Source organism: Humulus lupulus, chromosome 6 (genome assembly GCF_963169125.1).
Source record: "Humulus lupulus chromosome 6, drHumLupu1.1, whole genome shotgun sequence".
Classification (NCBI taxonomy): domain Eukaryota; kingdom Viridiplantae; phylum Streptophyta; class Magnoliopsida; order Rosales; family Cannabaceae; genus Humulus; species Humulus lupulus.
This window is the reverse complement of record NC_084798.1, coordinates 2,268,016-2,287,891: the sequence shown is the minus strand read 5'-3', so window position 1 is coordinate 2,287,891 and position 19,876 is coordinate 2,268,016. Positions and strand designations below refer to the sequence as shown.

At 33.0% G+C, this 19,876-nt stretch overlaps 2 protein-coding genes across 2 annotated transcripts; one reads left to right on the top strand and one right to left on the bottom strand.

The window, feature by feature from the left end:
* Positions 1–3,848: 3,848 nt before the first annotated feature.
* Positions 3,849–4,602, bottom strand: LOC133783609 (protein LEAD-SENSITIVE 1-like). The gene is made up of 2 exons (XM_062223259.1): positions 4,511–4,602; positions 3,849–4,378 (listed from the first exon to the last, which is right to left on the bottom strand). Exon 2 carries the CDS (start codon positions 4,353–4,355, stop codon positions 3,849–3,851), a length of 507 nt encoding a protein of 168 aa, XP_062079243.1. The 5' UTR covers positions 4,356–4,378; positions 4,511–4,602.
* Positions 4,603–13,895: 9,293 nt separating this feature from the next.
* On the top strand, positions 13,896–15,025 carry LOC133783608 (protein LEAD-SENSITIVE 1-like). Its single transcript, XM_062223258.1, has 2 exons — positions 13,896–13,986; positions 14,484–15,025. The coding sequence occupies exons 1-2, from the start codon at positions 13,896–13,898 to the stop codon at positions 15,023–15,025; spliced, it is 633 nt and encodes a 210-aa protein (XP_062079242.1).
* Positions 15,026–19,876: the final 4,851 nt, after the last annotated feature.

The following is a 19,876-nucleotide window of genomic DNA, read 5'->3' as shown; positions in this document are numbered from 1 at the left end:
TGTAAAAATAAAAGTTCTAATGGGTAATCGACTAAAATACAAAGTTCAAAATAATGTGAACCCTTACAGAAAATAAAAATTATATAAATATATAATTTAATTTTCATAAGAAGTTTGAACATTTTAAATAAATACATGGTCCAAAGGTTCATTTTAAAAAATACAGGGTCAAAACGGGTAATGAGCAAAAATACAGTATTCAAATAATCAATCTATCAATTCTAATTTTTATTCTTTTGACAAAACACGAGATCTAAAAGTTAATTTTTAAAAATAAAAACTTCAAACAGGTAATTGGCCAAAATAAATCTTACACAAAATATAAATTTTTTTATACATAATTTAGACTTTTTATAAAAAGAACTACGCAAAGCGTATAATAATAATAAATAAAAGTAAATGTACAACAAGCTTTTTGAACTTTATTTTCAGTACTTTAATTTGACATAATTTTTCAAAAACCTACACGAAGTTCGCTATACAATAACAATGAACACCATCATGAAATAAAAAATTATGGTCAAGATGTCTTCACGTGTCCATATAAAGAACATGTGTGTACGAGTATGGTGAAAATGAATCACCACTCCACAATGTTCCAAAAATATTTAAAAATATATATATTTTAATAATTACAAAAGACTGCGTGGAGCGCGGTTATATTTTCTAGTATATGTATAAATGAGAGTTTCGATGAGATTACGTGAGACTCTAAAATTTATTCAAAGCACTCTTTCTATTTTCTCATTTAATCTAATTTTTATTCATTTTCTATTTTCTAAAATATCTTAACAATTAAAAATATTAATATATATACATATTAATTTAATTAAAAATTTAATTTGCTTAAATATCTTAACTACTTGATCATTGAAAAATACTAAAAAAAGTTAATTAAAAATTACATAATAGTTTTCGGTTTTCTATATATCTATTTTTCTGATTATATTATAATTATGTTTTTTATTCAAAAGTGAATAGTTTTACAAAATATTATAATTATTATCATCAATCATCAATATTTATAATTTTATTTTTCTCTTATTTGATATTTTACTAAGCTTGTGAAAATAAGATATTACTAATGACATTCTTTGGATTTGTGATTTGTTTTCACTATAATAAATAAATATTTTATAAATTATAATTTTAGTGGACATTCCCGCAGCAACAAAAGATGCGGAGATTGATGTAAAACACGAAAAATTCTTTTTAGAAATAAGGAACACATTATGAATGAAAAATAATATTACTAAAAATAAAATAATGCACAACAACAAAAATAATAAATGTTTATTTAAATTATTTATGTTTTTTTTAAAATTTAAATGTAATAGTTTTACAAAAATATATATTAACAACATGTATAATTTAATTTAAATTTGATTTATTTCGACGATGTATATTTTGAATTTAAATTTGACAACAACTATTTAATTAAATTATAAATATAAGTAAACAATATTTTTTTCTCATTTTTTATATTACTTTTTTAATTTATAGCTATTAATTTATTAAAGAATTTTTTTTATCTATTTTGTCTGTTCTCTTTTTTCTCATTTTTATTTTAATAAAAATTATAATAGATAAAAATATCTACATATAATAATAATATTATTATTATTATTATTAATAAAATCTATCTATTTATATTTTAACTTTTTGACAAAATACATTATCCAAATGTTAACTTTTAACAATAAAATATTCAAACGGGTAATCAACCAAATTATACGTGGTTCAAATAATCTATCTTTATATTCCTATTTTTTAATTTTTGACAAAATACAAGGTCCATAAGTTAATTTAAAAAAAAATTAATGGTCAAAATTGGTAAACAACTAAAATACAATGTTCAAAATGGTGTGAACCCTTATAGAAAACATAAATTATATATATTTATATAATTTACTTTTTATAAATAATTTTTAACCTTTTGAATAAATATATGATCCACATGTTAATTTTTAAAAATAAACAATCAAAATGAGTAATCGGCCAAAATATAGTGTTCAAATAATAGATTTATCTATTTCTATTTTAATATTTTGACAAAACTTGAGGTCTACAAGTTAATTTGTAAAAATAAAAGTTATAATGGGTGATCGACTAAAATACAAGGTTCAAAATAGTGTAAACCCTTACAGAAAACAAAAATTATATAAATATATAATTTAATTTTCATAAGAAGTTTGAACATTTTAAATAAATACATGGTCCAAAGGTTCATTTTAAAAAACATAGGGTCAAAACGGGTAATGAGCAAAAATACAGTGTTCAAATAATCAATCTATTAATTCCAATTTTTATTATTTTGACAAAACATGAGATCTAAAAGTTAATTTTTAAAAATAAAGACTTCAAACAGGTAATCTAAGGTTAATCTAAGGTTAGTTAGAAGGTTAATCTAAGGTTAATCGTTAATTGATGGTGTTCCTGCTATAAGTTAGTTAGACAAACTAACGAATCAATAAACCCAGCAATTTCTCACACCAATATGCACGACTTACATACTCAGAATTGTGTGACTTACGATCATACAGGATAGATTGCTAGATTTATTAACTCGAAGGTTAATCTAAAAACGTATAACAGTAGTTGCCTTCAGATATGATCCATATTGCATGCTATCTCTACTTCGGAAATCTCTGAAGGAAGGATTTAGAAGAACATTTTTGATAATAAACACTCTAGTATTTTATTGCTTCGAAATTCTCTGATTTACATAAGGGGGGATGATGGCCTTATATAGCCACATCCTTCAGTAAACAAACTTAACCCATCCTAGTCAAAACCAACCATGGTTGGGTTAGGATAAGGGATAAGATAGGATTCCCCGACAAAGACAAAAGCATAGGTAAGGGATAAGATTCCCCGACAAAGACAAAATGCTAAACAACAAAGGGATAAGATTCCCCGACAAAGACAAAAGGCTAAACAACAAAACCTTATGGCTGAAATAGTTATTTAAATATTGTCTCATGACTAATTTCCTAGTCGGAGTCATATGCTGGGTCTTCATGAAGTGGGTTCCATCCTGTCGGTTCTTCATCCTCGTCACTGCCAGCTGGAGGACTATATATAAGTCAAACTCTGTAGTTGGGCATAGAAGCTCTCTCTTCTCTATTGTTACACATTAATGTTATACTTGCTGATCATGGCTTTTTCCATTGATTGTCTTTGAGAAGCAACTACCATTGGTCACTCTCATGTACTCTCCATGGAAACAGAGAAACTAACTGTGATATCTGTATAAGATAACACATTAGATCACTCACTTAGAACTGTTCTCCAACAATTTTGATAATTTGTATGTTGAGAGCCTTCATTGGCCAATTTGGCTCATGCTGATATCTAGATAGATTAGAGTCATGTGAACCTTATTAAAAAGCATCAGATCATTGGTCTCTTTTGTTATGAATATAGGATTGTCCAACTGTGACAATAAATTGAGGCTCAAAGTAAGTCCACATTTGAAATCTCAATTAGGATCTTGGAAGTAGTTCTTTATAATATTGATTTGGGTTTTTTTAATTATCATGTAAATTTGTATGCACTAAGTCTCAACCTGTATTTCTATATTTATATATATTTTACTCCTTGACTCATATATTCATAAAAACAGAATTGTTTACAGAAACAGCAAAAAAAAAAAAGAGATGGAGAGAGCTATGATCACAGAATGCCTATTACACTTATGGGACAAAATCAGCTATGACACAACTTGGTGAGAGCTATGAAACAAATCAGCTTGGTAGGAACAATAATCAATTGTGGAATCAAACCAAAAAGGGCTCTCTATATATGGTACAACACACTCATGAACATTAATGGCAACATGCAAGTACTCAGCTAAAATGGTTGTTAATCATGACAACAACCTTGTAACCAAACACCAGTCCGGCAACTGTGGTTTTCAGATTCTGAAAGCTAAAAGGCTTGTCTTTCAAGAAAACAGCTCTGCTCTTCAGAGACTCAGCTTGGAAGCTCAAACGCTTTCCTGTCTTGCAATAAGTAGCAAATGACTCACAGTTGTTGTCTAGAATATGGTATTCGCCGAAGTCATCATCTCCGATCAGCATTCGGCGAGCTCGCCGGACCACCACATCCGGGGCGTCGCTTTGGTCAAGGCTGCACGTTCCAATCCTTCTCACCAAGAACTGAAATGGCAAAACGCCATAACTAAACCGGTTGAGACTACTACTGTTTCCGTTTAGGAAGCAATCCAAGCAACAAGCCACGACACCTCTCTCAGCTTTTGGTTGGTAATTGCAGATATCACACCCTCCACTGGCGGGTTCCGTCGGCGGGAGAGAGAGAGATTCCGGCTGTGTTCTAGTGTAGTGGATAACCATATTATTCTCTTCATCATAAATTCCTAAACGTACCAACCAACCAACAAAATATATATATATGATATCACACAATATATAATAAGAAAAGTATATATATATATATATATATATGAGAACACAATATATAATATTGTAACAGTAACTAACTAACTAACCGTGATGAGCATAAGTGTAGCAGGCTCGGTAAGAGAAAATGTGATCTCCAGCTTTCAGATCTTGTCGATCAACACCACACACTATCCCCTTCTCTTATGATTTTGCATTCTTGTCACTGGCAATGGCAATGGCAATGACGTTCAGTAAGATTTAGGCGTTATTTATAGAGATGAATAACGCCAACCAACAACTATATTATTCTCTTCATCATAAATTCGTGCACTTATATTAAATGCTGTATTTTATCTATTTAGGAGATGTGTCCATAAGAATAATTGAATATTTATAAACGTGATATTTCGTTTAAGAAAATTATGAAAAATACAAATATTTTTATAATGTCAACTGTGTATAGGGTGTAATCTTAGATTGTTGATGCTTAAAAAAGACTGATGGTGTAATCTCAGAATCTTTTGCATTATTACATTTGATTCTTCTTACTTTGTTACTGTTATTCTTGTGAGCTAGTTTTGCTAATATATGTTTGCATAAAGTTGACCAGCAAGTAATATCAATCTATATTTTTTTTGTTTGAATCCTGAGTAAGAAATTTGAGTTTGAAATCTCTTTGTTAATCTATATGTGGAGATCTTTCCTACAAATCCTAACTAACCTAGCGGTATTAGCTGTAAACTAACTTGGCAGCTTATATATATATTGTTGTCTTTCATTTTGAAAAAGAGAGAAAGATAAGTTGTATTGAGAGAAAGAGAGAACTGTTAGAAAGTGTTTGAGATTAGAACCTCAGCGAGAGGAAGGTTCTTGGGAGTCATGAAAGTGCTCATTCTCAACTGAAATTGTATTCAAAGATTGCGTCAATTGATGAAGATGATAGTGGATTAAACAGGATGTAGGCCAGATTGATCTGGTTCGAACTTGTATAAAATTTCTGGGTGTTCTTCCTTTATTTTTCTGCATTTAACTTTTGATTACTTTGATTGATTACTAACTTTTCATTATAACTAATCCGATATTAGTTATTACAATTGTTTTATGTCATTACTGATTAAATTCTAAGAATCTTGACCACCGAAAACATAAGAGTTTTCCTCCACTATACATGATTATCTTTCTCAATAGTAAAAATATAGAACTAACTAAAAAACAAATCTTTATTATGAAATAAGAGAATAGAATTACATGATTACTCAAGAACATCATCAACATTCAAATCGTTTTTACTCCTAGAATATTCATAATCTTCCTTTCTAATCATATTGTTCTATCCAAATATCACACATAATATATCAAAAACACAAAAACATACTCAGATCCAACAACATTGGATACCCAAAATGTAAATCCTGGTAATGCTACATTGAATACCTCACAAATATGAACAACAAACAAAAAGAATTAAACTTTTAGATTAGAATGATAACATAATATATTTACTCTCTTATTTCGAATCCAAGCCTGTGAAGTTCTTGACCTTGGCTTGAATAAGTTGGTTGAAAAAACCATACCAAGATGGCTATGGCTATTACTATTATTATTAGAGCTTTCCATCCATGGCTATGGCTATGGCTGTGTGAGATTGGGATTTTAAGAACAAATTCTCCTTGCCAAACAAGTAATAATTAATATTCTAATTTATTACAACTAATGATTATTATTTGTTTTTGATTTGATTGATTACAACTAATTTATCAATTAAATTTATTATTCAAATTTTGTCCCACATCAATAGTCAGTGTTTCTATTTTAAGGAAACACTCATATTTTATAATTTTACTTTTCATTTGTTAAATGACAAATATTCAAATTAAAGATTTACAAAAATTTACAATTCCAACAAAATTCAATTCTTCTATCTCATCATGAAACAAAGATTTATTAAATATTTGAATTGTATAATTAGATTTCCTAATATTGTGATTAAGATTTGCTTGAAAATGATATTTGAGAATTGTTTGGATTTATTCCTAACAAGGTCAACTTTTGACAAGCTACATTTAATGTATAATGTCCCACAAACTATAGGCCCTATCGTATTCAAATAAGAAAAAACAAAATATAATGTTTGCTGATATGTTAATTTACTCCTTATTTCTTAGAACAATCTCACTCACACCTATTGCTTCAACAATTTTGATATTATAGTCCTATACAACTAGCGTGGAAGATAACAGGTATATGACTTACTTGAGAAAATTTCTTGTCAATGTGTGCCTTGAGTGTGTAATCTCATCTTTGATAGTGAATCTATAACAGTAAACTTGTGTCTTTGTGGTGTTTGATGAAATTCCTGTGAGCTGCTTTGTTCTTCTATTTCCTCAGCTATTTTCCTGTGTGTTTGTAATCTGTTTTTGCAGGGACTAATAACACAACAGCTAGGATATGAGATTATTACTTTATTGAATGTCTTTCATACCACAGCATGGTGGAATTTTGTTCTTGTAATGCTGTATTTTATCTAGATGTGTCATTTAATAAGAATAATTGAATATTTATAAACGTGATATTTAGTTTAAGAAAATTATGAAAAATACAAATATTTTTATAGAATAAATTAATGCATGTAACATTTAGTCTAAGAATTTTTTTTTAATGAATATACGATACGAGTCAAAAGGGTGTCACTGTTGTGTGTTGTGTACTAGTGATACGAGTTGTGTGTTGGGTGCTGTGACCGCCTATTAGAAGAAGATTCAATTCTGTTTTTATGAATATTTCATAAATATTTATAAATATTCGAATTCAGGTTGAGTCACTGTCGTCAGTGTTAAGAAGGTCTATTCTGCTTTTATGTCCTATATGCGTACTCTTTATCATCATCCTTGATGATAAGATTTTTATTAATTAATTTGTAATATGCAGTACTAGTGCTATATCATATACTTCTATTCTATATATGATGGCATATTCTTCGTACCCAGTAACTATCAAAGTAGCCCCTGTTTTAATTTCTCACTTGGTTATTGAGGTTCTTTTTTCTTTTGTTTATGTTATACATATTTGTATGAATTTTTTTCTTTATTTTATAACCATTAGCTATCAAAGTAGGCTATTGGTTTCTAACTTTTAATAACCTACTTTATATGTTTGTTTTCAAATTTCACGATATCTCTTCTTTTATTTTATGTGGTGTAGAGACACTTATGAATGTTTCTACTTATGAATGTTGGTGGTGATTGTATTAATGAGTCTTTTATTCCCATTTTTTCTCCCATTTTGTGTACATGATTTTTTATTGTGTAAACTATCAAAATCTTATTTTGGATATTCAATCAACCATCACTCAGTCAAAGAAAACAAGTTGGTACACTTTTATTCAATTGGGTTTTTCAAATTTTAATGTTTGAAGTTGACTTTAGGGTCATTGGGTATAATATGATGCAAGTTCTTCTAATATATATACATATATTGGATCAATTTATGGATATTACAATTTATAGTTATATACAAAAAAAATGTAGTATTACCGGCGGCAGTCCGCTGATAATTCGCCGCCGGTAATAATCGGTCGATAATTAGCGGAATTATCGGCCGACTGGCACACTCGCTGATATTATATTAATACCGGCAGATTAATAGAGGCGAGACTCCGCTAGTGTAAAATAACACAGTCAACCTCGTTTGACTCATTTTAATAATAAATTACTAATATTAAAATATAATAATTGATTTTATTTTATTTCATAATAAATATACATATAATACTTATTTAAAAATAATAATATTTAACATAAATTAAAATTAATAACACAATTAATATTCATCAAACAAAAATAGCATTATAAGTAATCATAAAATTAACATAATAAAAATATCAATTGTCTTATTTTAATTACATATGAACTAATTATAAAATAAACATAATAAAATTTCAATTGTCTTAATATAATTAAAAACGTAATCTAATTATTATTGTTTTGATCGGGCCAACCAGGTGTAAAATATTCATTAAGGTCAATATCTTGATCACCAATATTAGGGCGCGACAATGGTGTTGAAGCAAACCGTGGTGCTTGTGGAGAGTGCTACTGCGAAGATGATCCAAATTGTCGAGTATGTGGTCGCGCTGAGGGAGACTGATGCAATAAACTCTCAAACTGACCATACCTCTGCTGCTGCGACGAACTCACAAATTGACCATGTATCTGCTGTGGTTGCTGCTGGTGCGATGAATCCCCAAAGTCACGACGCCTAGGATGTGACGTCTGAGATCCTGCAGGGACGTCGTGGTAATAAAAAGGAAGGGATTGGGAGGAGCGTCCATACATGTTTGGATAATTCTATTGAGGTGGACGAAAATGTTGTTGTTGTTGTGGCATCGACCAATGAGGTGGACTTTGAGAAGATATAATTAAAATCAACTAATTAAAATAAAAAAATATTTTGAAATATTTTTTTAACTGACACGTCAGCAAACCATTACTATTATGGATAGAATGGACAAAAATCTATAAGTGCTAACTCATAGATATTTTTGTTAAGCAAAAAAATTCAGAGAGAGGAAGAGCAAAAAATTATAGTTGAGAGAAAAAAAAAAAAGCATATTGTCTATCAATAAAAGTGCCTCCTATACTAAGAAAACTCACAAAATAAACAAAAAAATGTAGGTGTGATTGAAAACCTCAACTACAGGTAAACATATATTAGAATAACATTACAAAACATCAGTAAGAAATAAGGAGTAAATTTACATATTAGTGAGGTATAAACATGATAATTTTTTTTTTTTGGTTTGAATATGCTTCTTTTTTTTTCTTCATGTTTTCATGATTGAATGTTTCTACACACTATTACAAAAAAGACTTTTTAGGACTAGCATTGCGAGTCCTAACAAAGTTTTTAAGACTTGCGGGGCGCGAGTCCTCTATTTGAGAGCCTTAAAAACTGAGGTATTTTAGGACTCACGTTGCGAGTGTTAGAATTTTATATAGACTAATATAATTACAAACATAATTCCATTATCACAATCATTTTCTAGAGTGCCTGCGAATAGTTAAAGACCATAACAGGATGGTTAATATTAATCTAATTGCATTTGAGGCACATGGTAGCATCCTAAAGACTATAGGTTGGCCCATTAAACCATAGTGCACCATATCTAATAATACAAGTCCAATAGGCCCAATATACCCCTTAGGGTAAGAAGGCATACGAGACATATATATAGAACATATATGTTGTTGGGTGAAAATAAGCATGTGGTTTTGGTAAGGGTTGCTCTCCATAAGTTCTCTCTTGTATTGCGATTTTCTAATTTTGTTTTGTGTAGATCGTGAGAGATTCAAAGATGAACATTGGAGACTCAATGTCAGGTATGTTTTATCTATATATGTTCAATTCAATACCCTAAATAAAGTTTGATCTTGCAGATTACATGAGCATGGTTTATTGTTATTGATTTCAGAATTGATAATGTTATAGTGCTCATATGTTAGAAATATTAACAATTGACATCAGAGACAGGTTCACTTGATTTTAGGGTTTGAAATTTTGATATATACCCAATTTATTCAAAATCTGATTTTTTCACAAGAAATTTCGAAATCATGCTATGTTAATGGGGAAATCGGGTTTGATAATGAGTATTGGGTTTTAGCTATTTTTTTGGGCAAAAATTTCATGCATTGTTGTTGTGAAAACCGAGCTTTTCATGGAGCTCAACAATGGTGGAAACCCATTTTTTGGTTTTCATGTTGTTTTGACATTTTTTGTTGGGAAATGAGGAGAATGGATATGCTAAGGTGGTCGACGACATTGAGAGGAAGAAAACCCACGTTACAGTGGCCAAAATGGTGCCCGGAGAAGGTAGTTGCAGTCGGGTCGGACCCGGGGGCCGAACTGGGTCGAACGCGACCCGAATGCCCAATTTTCAGAGGTCAGGGACGACGAAAAAACAACACGTCGTTTAGCCTCTGTCAGGCAAAAACGACACGTCGTTTAAAGGGGAAAATATTTTTTTAGTTTTTTTTTTTAAGTGCGAAAATTAAAATAACTAGTAGAAGAATTTACTAACCTTGAGATAATTTTCGTTTCTTTTCTCTTGCAACTCCCCGGCAACGGCGCCAAAAACTTGGTGGACCCAAAACGGGTATGTTTAAATATTTATACTCGCAAGCGCACGGATCGTATTTATAGAATAGTTTTCGTGTAAGCACGAGGTCGAACCCAAATGAGTTGTCTAAAATAAAAAAGAAAACTATTTTAAATCAAAAGTAATAAATTCTAACCTAGTTCCAAAGATTGATGAGTTTTAATATTATGAACATAAAATGAAAGATTGAAAAATAAAGCTATTTAAGAGAATGAAAATAAACCAATAATGATTTGACAATAAGTGTTAAAAGAAAAGATTATTAAGATACTAGAATCCACAACATGTAAGAGTTTAATAATATTTATTAGTATATTGATTCCCAAGTTTTTAGTGATAGTTAAAATAATTTAAACTATCCTTTTCCAAAAAGATTTATAATTTTAAACACAAATTTCTTATAAAAAGATAGGATTTTTCTTCACTTTTCAAAATTATAATTTCAAAGCATTTAGTGTAAATCAATCTAATGAAATAACAAATAAATCAATGAACATTATTTATAAGGCAAAACATAATATTTTTGTTCTAAGCATGAATGTGTACAATTTAATGACACATCTTACACAAAGAATATTATGTTTATGCACTAATGAAGAACAAAGTGTAAATATGTTTTAACAATCTAAAATACAAGATATTTAAGATGAAAGAAATATATGAAGAAGAAAAATCCGTAGACTTTGTTGCATTACAAGGGAAATCAACATACAACATAAATATTACCTAGTTACAAGTTGCTTCATCATGATCTTAATAATCTTATGAAAAAGATTAGAAGCACATAACTAGAGTAGAAATTACAAAATGAATGACATACATACTTGCAAAATGCTCTTGAAAAACCCAAATGGAAGAGAGAATGGTAGCGAGAAAATGGGAGAAAAAGATGGTAATCCCAAAAATTAAGCACCAAAAAATGGTCTTCAAAACCCTTATTTATAGCCAAAATGACATTATTAAAATAATCAATTTAAATTAAGTAAATTGATTAAATTAATAATAATATTGTAAATAGGGGTAAATTATAGGAGTGATGATGATTTTGGGGTAAAAGTGTGTAGACAAAAGGGTAAAAAGGTTGGCATTTTTGTCATAGGGGACAAATGAGTATGTTGATGGGCTCAAGAGGATTTTGGTGAATGCAGTGTACGGCTGGGCAGTTGGAGGCTGCTGGGGACTTGGGCCGGTTGGGCTGGCAGCTTGGTGAAGCTAATGGGCCTGGAAGGAAATGGGCCTTGAAGGAAATGGGCCTCATGCATGCGTGGTTGAAGCTGGCCGAATGGGTGGCTGTCTTGGGCAATTATGCTAGAGGCGTGAGCTTCATTGCTGGGAGGAGAAATTCTGAGAGAAAAATGGGACAGGTGGCAGCTGGATGATTGATTGCTGGAAGGGAGTTGCTGAATCAATTTGATGCAGCTGATTGAAGGCAGCAGGCGTGAGGGGAAAACTGGGCCAGGCGTGTGGAGCAAGAGCTGGGCCAGGTGTGGGCCTCACTATGGCATATTTCAAAAATGTCAATTTTCATCTATTTTTCAGCAAAAATGCCACTCTTCAACTTGCTTTTCAAGAGCAAAAATACACCAAAATCCCTAACAAAAGAAACATAAATTAAATCAAATTCAAATATTTTCAATTATAAAATAAATCATATTAGTTCATTGAAAATATTAATTAAAACTTAATTTAATTGAACATTTAGTTTCATTAAAACAACATTTTTTATACCTCAAACTAAACAACATTAATTCAAATAATTAACTACAATATTTTACAACAAAATAACTATAAAAACACACAAAATTATATAAAATAAAAATAAGACTAATAAATTTAAAATTACTTAAAAACTTAATAAGTTAATTAAAAACTCAAGAACTAAGCAACAATTAGCACAAAAAAAGCGGTAAAATAACTCTATTTTGTAGAGTTATCAGGCACACTTCTAAATTGCACACAAAAGTTACACAGGATACAATTAAAAATATGGTGTGGACCCACTTAAAAATATGTATGGTTGAGATTAATTACACAGTGTAGTGTGTAATTTTGATGTGCAATATGAGAGTATATATGGCATTGCTCATAAGGAATTTCAGAAAAACTTTATTTCATGTGTTTATAAAAAAATGATAATTAAATTAGACATTTATTGTACGTTAAATTAATTAAAGAGTTACCTTTTCATTGAAGAAAGGTTCTGCTGGTACAAGCTGGTTTACTTCCTTGCGACAGTAATCTATTCTTAACTTTGATAGTAGTGTAAATTTTATACAAAAATCTGTAGCACAAAATATTTGGAGGGCTGAAAGCTGATAAAGCTCAATAGATTCTAATTTAGGGAACAAAATCATTTCCAACTGAGATTCTTCTTCTCCAAATTTCTTTGTAGTCACACATATGTTTTCCATTGCCTTACAATTACCCACTTTTAAGCTTCTTAGGTTTACAAAACATTGAGCAAGAGTATAAGAGAACATATACTTTAAATTATGACAGCTTTCAACTTCTAAACGTGTTAAGTTTTGCATGTAAGAATTTGATAGAAGTTGTTCTGCCTATAACTTTTCTATATTCAATTTCTTCAAACTCAATTTCTCCAAGCTAGCAAATGAAACCTGCAAGTACTAGTATATGTAATAGTTTAATTTAATTAATATATAATACTTGAAAAAAACAGCTGAAGAAAAATTGATTAATTATAAAAAATGTGTATGCGCGAAACTTAAAATTGATATTTTAAATCTATTTTCATTTGGAATTTGGAATATGTTTTTATTTTTAAATATCTGATGCCATGCTTATAAAATAAAAGAGTAAGAATATATAATATATGAATTAGAGACTCATCAATCCAAACTTTATATGTGGAATGTTGACACAAAAGTTGTATGAAAAAGATAATTACGTAGATTCACATAAATTAATAACACATATCAACAAAATAAAAGAAGAGATGCAAACATAAAATAGCTTATTTTAGCTAGTATTATATAATCACCAAAAAAAATTGTACCCTATCATTGAATAAAGATTTTGACTAACCTATATAGTGTTACAACATTATATAGTGTATGATATCATATATATATATATATATATATACTTATCTTAGTATATATGTTGTTGGGCATAAGACGTCAGTGGAGGGTGTGATATGTTTGTTTTTTTTACTTAATCTCCGTTTATTATATTATTATAATTTATAACTTTTCAAAAGCCAATGTCTTTTCTTTTTCTAGACAAAACACAGTATCCCCATCTCTATAAATAACGCCCAAATCTTAATCTTAATGAACATCATTGCCAGTGACAAGAATGCAAAAACATAAGAGATGGGGATAGTGTGTAGAGTTGATCCACAAGATCTGAAAGCTGGAGATCACATTTTCTCTTACCGAGCCTGGTATACTTATGCTCATCACGGTTAGTTACTGTTACAATATTGTATATTGTGTGATATCATATATATATATATATATATATTCCTACGGGAACTTCACTTTAAGTCTTACTAGTAGGGTTTTCAGTATTTATAACAGGTGAACAGTTTTTTATACGATTTTTTTTTTTGACAGAGTATATTGTCGCTATTTAGAGCATAGTTTACAATACCAAAATCTAGGTTCAAACATGTTTTCTACGCGCATAAAAAAAATTAGTCACGCGTGCAACATGTTTGAACATAATTTTCGGTACTGTAAACTATTCGTAATTTTCTGAAAATTTGCAGATGCTCTAAATAGTTACAATATACACGGTCATAAAAAAATCGCGCCCAAAACTATTTACAGTTCGAAAAACACTAACAACCTACCAGGCTTAAAAGTGAAGTCCCTTATCATATATATATATATATACTTTTCTTCGTCTTACACACTTGTCTCTTATTAGATATGTTGTTGGTTGGTTGGTACGTTTAGGAATTTATGATGAAGAGAATGATATAGTTATCCACTACACCAGAACACAGCCGGAATCTCTCTCTCACCCGCCGACTGAGCCCGCCAGTGGAGGGTGTGATATCTGCAATTACCAACCAAAAGCTGAGAGAGGTGTCGTGGCTTGTTGCTTGGATTGCTTCCTAAATGGCAACAGTTGTCGTAGTAGTAGTCTCAACCGGTTTGTTTATGGCGTTTTGCCATTTCAGTTCTTGGTGAGCAGGATTGGAACGTGCAGCCTTGACCAAAGCGACGCCCCGGAAGTGGTGGTCCGGCGAGCTCGCCGAATGCTGATCGGAGATGATGACTTCGGCGAATACCATCTTCTAGACAACAACTGTGAGTCATTCGCTACTTATTGCAAGACAGGAAAGCGTTTGAGCTTCCAAGCTGAGTCTCTGAAGAGCAGAGCTGTTTTCTTGAAAGACAAACCTTTTAGCTTTCAGAATCTGAAAACCACGGTTGCTGGAATGGTGTTTGGTTACAAGGTTGTTGTCATGATTAACAACCATTATCTTAGCTGAGTACTTGCGTTTATATAAAAAAAAACAAAATCATGTTTTCCAAATTAGAATATTAATTATTAGTTGTTTCCCGTTTTGGTGAGATTACTTGTTTGGCAAGGAGAATTTGTTCTTAAAAATCCCAATCTCACACAGCCATAGCCATGGAAAGCTCTAATAATAATAGTAATAGCCATAGCCATCTTGGTATGGTTTCAACCAACTTATTCAAGCCAAGATCAAGAACTTCACAGGCCAATAGGAACATGAACATAAGTCAGTGCTCAATCGCGAAAAGGGTACACTTTAATTTAGTGACCGAATTGCAAGTGTTTTCCAAACCGGTACTAATAGACTTTAGATAGCAGGCGTGACTATCCTTCCACTAAATAATTTAACAATATTTAAATATTGTAGTTAATAAAAAATTCATAATAAAATATTATTTAACAAAATAATAAATATACAATACTTTTAACAAAACAATAAAAATACAACCAAACAATAAAAAATAAAAAATATGTGATATAAAAGTAAAGATTTTGATTAAGAAATAATAATTTTAAGTTGAAGTAGAAAAAAAACTAAAATATATATATATATACAATGTGTAAAATTTAGGTATTTTTGCCGCAAATTTACATTTTAATTATCTTGAGAAATAATAAGAAAGTGAATGAAAAATATAAGATTTTAGCTATTTCTAAAATTTTAAATTATTTTCACTTTTAAAATAATAAAAAAATTAAGATTCGTAAAATTAGTCAAAATAATTAAAACTATATTTCTCCTTTACTTTTTTTTTTTATAAAAACTTATATTTTAAATTGATGAAAATATATAAGTTTTTAATTATTTTTTTAATTAATTTTAATAAAACATTTATTAATGTTTAATTGATTTATATTTTTTTAACCTTGTGTTTTGTCTCATTGCATGTGTTGGACTCTCTGTTTTGACAAATTCTTTTTTAGACCCTGTGTTTTGTAAAATGGTTTAAATAGACCCCTAAACTCAATTTTGATGAAGATAAAATTGAATATAACAACACAGTAATTAGGCAAAATGATTTTGTTTTTGTTTTAAATTGTTAGTTTGGTGAATTATTTGTAATTTTAGCTCAGAAAACTTTGATCAAAATCGAATTTAGGGTTCTATTTGAATCATTTTACAAAACACAAGGTTCAAAAAGTCATTTGTCAAAACACAGGGTTCAAACCGGTAATTAGACAAAATGCAGAGTCCAAAATAGTATAAACACATGTTTAATTTAAAATAGTTATTTTGAGAAAGAAGAAGAAAAATAAAATAATTTAAAATTTAAAAAATAATTAAAATTTTATATTTTTCCTTCACATTTTTTATTATATATCAAAATAATAAAAAAATTGGTATAAAAATGTAACATTTTAAAAACATCGAGTATATTTACAACAAAAAAAAAAGTGTTATCCAAAATTTTTGAAAAGAATGATGTGGCAATAAAATTGACACATGGCATGAGTTAGTGGGGTGATCTGGCTTAGCAATGGCCCAATACATCAGTTAAGAAATTGGACAGATAGTCAAGACAAATACACCCGACCGAAGAGAATATTTGGTCTAAGGATTGCTTGGCTCAGACCCCAATTTGAAGACCCTAATAATTGATTTGAAGCCAAGTCCAAGAAGATTGAAGGAGAGATTTGGATTTTGGTTCAAGGGATAAAAGCAATAGGTCCGATCGGACCTAAGCTTAGGGGACCTCTTGATACTTTGGCTTGAACGTGTCCAAAGAGAGTGACTAAGGCTTAAGTTTTAGTCAAGGGGAAGCCACATAATGGCCGATCGAGTATGCCATGGAAGAGGTAAGCTTGGGCTTGAACGAAGTGAGAAGGAGGAGGAAAGTAGGCTCGGACCACCTTGGTTCGAGGATAAGGGTCCAAGGTCCGATCGAACCTTGGTTGAAAGAGAGAGGCTCGGACCACCTTGGTCCGAGGAGAAGGGTAGCATGTCCGATCGGACATGCCCATGGGAGAGGAGCCTTTGGACCATTTTGGTCCGAGGAGATGGCATGAAGAGATGGCTCGAACCACCTTGGTCTGAGGAGGAGAGTACAAGGTCTGATCGGACCTTGATTGAAGGAAATGGCTCGGGCTTGACCGAGGTGAGGTGCCAAAGAGGGTGGTTCGAACCACCTTAAGCCAAGGAGAAAACCATTGTGTCCGATCGGACACAATGAAGGAGTATACCTCGGACTTGCCCGAGGTAAGGAGCAAAGGAAGTAGCCTCGGACCACCTTGGTCCGAGGAGAGCTAAACTTACATAACCTTTGGTCCGAGGAGAGCCATGCACATACCACCTTTGACCCACGAAAAGCTTGAAGGAGTAATCAACATGCATGTGAGACTACGTCAAACTTCCCGAAACGACTTCAGTGTGAATTGGTCTAAGCATCCGGGAATCTCTCACTCCTCACTCAAATTTAGGGATCACTTGTATTTTAAACATTTATTGTAATATAAATATAAGGTGAATAATAAAATATCCCTATGAAAATGGGATACCAGTTGAGAATCCCAGGTCTATAAATAGAGAGTTGGGAGGATCGTAAAAGGACTTTTTTGGCAAATTGAGAGTTAATCTGTGTTCTAGAGAGAGAAAGTGTGTTTTTCCTGAGAGAGAACCCCTTTTTTGTATTCTGGAATATTTGCACTGAAGAAACTCAGTTGACACTGGTTCATCTGATCTTGAGTGCGAATACAGTAATAAAATCTCTAAGTGGATTAGGCTGTTACCGATTATCGGGGCTGAACCACTATAAAATCTCGTGTCAATTACTTTCATTGATAAAAACTGTCTGTTGTCGTTTATAATTCTCTTGAAGGCTTGTCGTATTAGACGTTCTTACGTCGTTGGCTAAAATCACAGTCAACATTTTGGTGCTTTCATTGAGAGCCTGAAGAGAAGACAGACAGTCCCTGAAGCAATATGGCGCCTAAGAACACCACCGCGACCTCCAAGAGGGCAAGCACCTCCAGGGAACATGCTAGATCAGAAGGCCCCAGCGTTCAAGATCGTGAAAATGAGCCCAGGGTCGTGCTTGAGGATGTAGCTCCTGAGGTTGAGGAGCTCCAGGAGACCATGAGTGCATTCCAGGAGGAGTTGGCCCAGTTCAGTGCTAGGTAGGAGGCCTTTGCTGAGGAAATGGCCAAGCAGAGGCGGGAGATGGACGCTAGGAGCGAGGATATCCGTCGACAGCAGGAGGAGGTCGACAGGCGACATCGCAAAGCTGCACTTGCTCTGGAGGCAGCTACGCAATTGACCCGAGCCAATGCTCAAGCTGTGCCTGGGGTGACACCCACCCCAGAGGCAAGGACCACAGAGGCTGGTCATAAGAAAACTGATAGGCAAGGCAGGAATGGTGGTAACCCACCTGGTCATGAGGAAGAAGGAGTCCGATCGCGCACTGCCTCGACCTAGAGAGGGAACTCCAAGACCCCCTCAAGGAGCCCCAAATCAGAGACTTCCAGGTCAGGAAGTCATAAGTCAGGCAGCAAGAAAACACCTTCTGAGCAGGGGCACAACAAAGCTCCTCGTGGCAAGGAGACTTCCCACTTCAAAGATGGACATGGGCGTGATGAAGCTGACAGTCACCACACCAACCAGTCGAAGGAGAAAAATAATAATCGGCAAGGAGGAGAGGATCAACCGGCTCAACCGGGGAAGCCACCATGGCATCCTAACCAGCGTAATGGCAAAGAGCACGCTCCACCTAGTAAACCTTCCGAGAAGACTCGGAGTACGGTGTTCGACCGGTTGGGAAAGAACACTGCTCAGAAGGACCTAAGGGACGTCATTGATGACAGAAGGAGGACCGTTCCGGTCGAAGGGCAGGAGCCAATCCGTCCTACCAGTCGAGTAGAAATACTCGATGTTGATACGCCGGATAGGAGTGCCCAACCAAACGGTCCCAAGAGTGTGTCCCCAGCAGTGGCCCCGGGCATCCAAGCCCAGCTTGATGCTTTAACGGCGGCAGTCCAAAGTTTGTCAAAACAACCAGTTATTGATCCGGTAGACCACAGAAATGGTAGCCCTTTTTCTGCTAGAATAAGAGCGGCCCAACCACCAAGGAAATACAAAGCACTGGTATTGCCAGTTTATACAGAAAAGGCAGACCCGGTGAGACACGTTGGGAAGTTCGAAGATCAGATGGAGCTGCTTGGGGTGAGTGATGACTACCGCTGCAGAGTCTTCCCCACCACCTTGTTAGACACTGCCCAGGAGTGGTACTGGAAGTTCAAACCCGACTCCATCACCTCTTGGGAGAGCTTTAGGAAGGAGTTCTGCAGGCAGTTCAGTACTGCCCGAACCCCTCCTGTTTATGCCAACCACTTGGTGGACATTAGGCAGGGTAAAGATGAGTCTCTCAAGAATTACATTCAAAGGTTTATGAGAGAAGCCAATCGGGCTACCGCGGTTGGAGATGAAGGGAAAATGGTTGCAATCTCCTCCGGTATTATTTATCGAAGTCCTTTGTGGGACAGCATCCACCGCCATCCAATTTCAACTTTACAGCAGTTTTTAGACCGGGAAAATAAGTACATGAAGTTGGATGACGCCATTGAGAAAGGAGAGAACGGGTTGAACAACCCAAGTGGATCAGATGAAACTTCGAAGGATAGCAGAAACGACCAAGGCGGTAGTAAGAAACGTGGGAATAACGGGTCTAACCACCGCATGAGATAAAAGCTAAGTCGGGGTCGAATGACAAGCCTACGAAGTATGAACCTCGATTCACCAACTACACCACTCTTTCGGCAACCCAAGCGGAGATCTATCTAGCCAGCCATCAGGAGGTCCCTTACCGGAGACCCCCACCAATCAAGAAGG

Bases quoted from the DNA above. Each gene is read 5' to 3' on its own strand.
- LOC133783609 (XM_062223259.1), bottom strand. From the start codon at position 4,355: ATGGTTATCCACTACACTAGAACACAGCCGGAATCTCTCTCTCTCCCG.
- LOC133783608 (XM_062223258.1), top strand. From the start codon at position 13,896: ATGGGGATAGTGTGTAGAGTTGATCCACAAGATCTGAAAGCTGGAGAT. The intron at 13,987-14,483 runs GTTAGTTACTGT...TGGTACGTTTAG, and splicing joins GTATACTTATGCTCATCACG to GAATTTATGATGAAGAGAAT.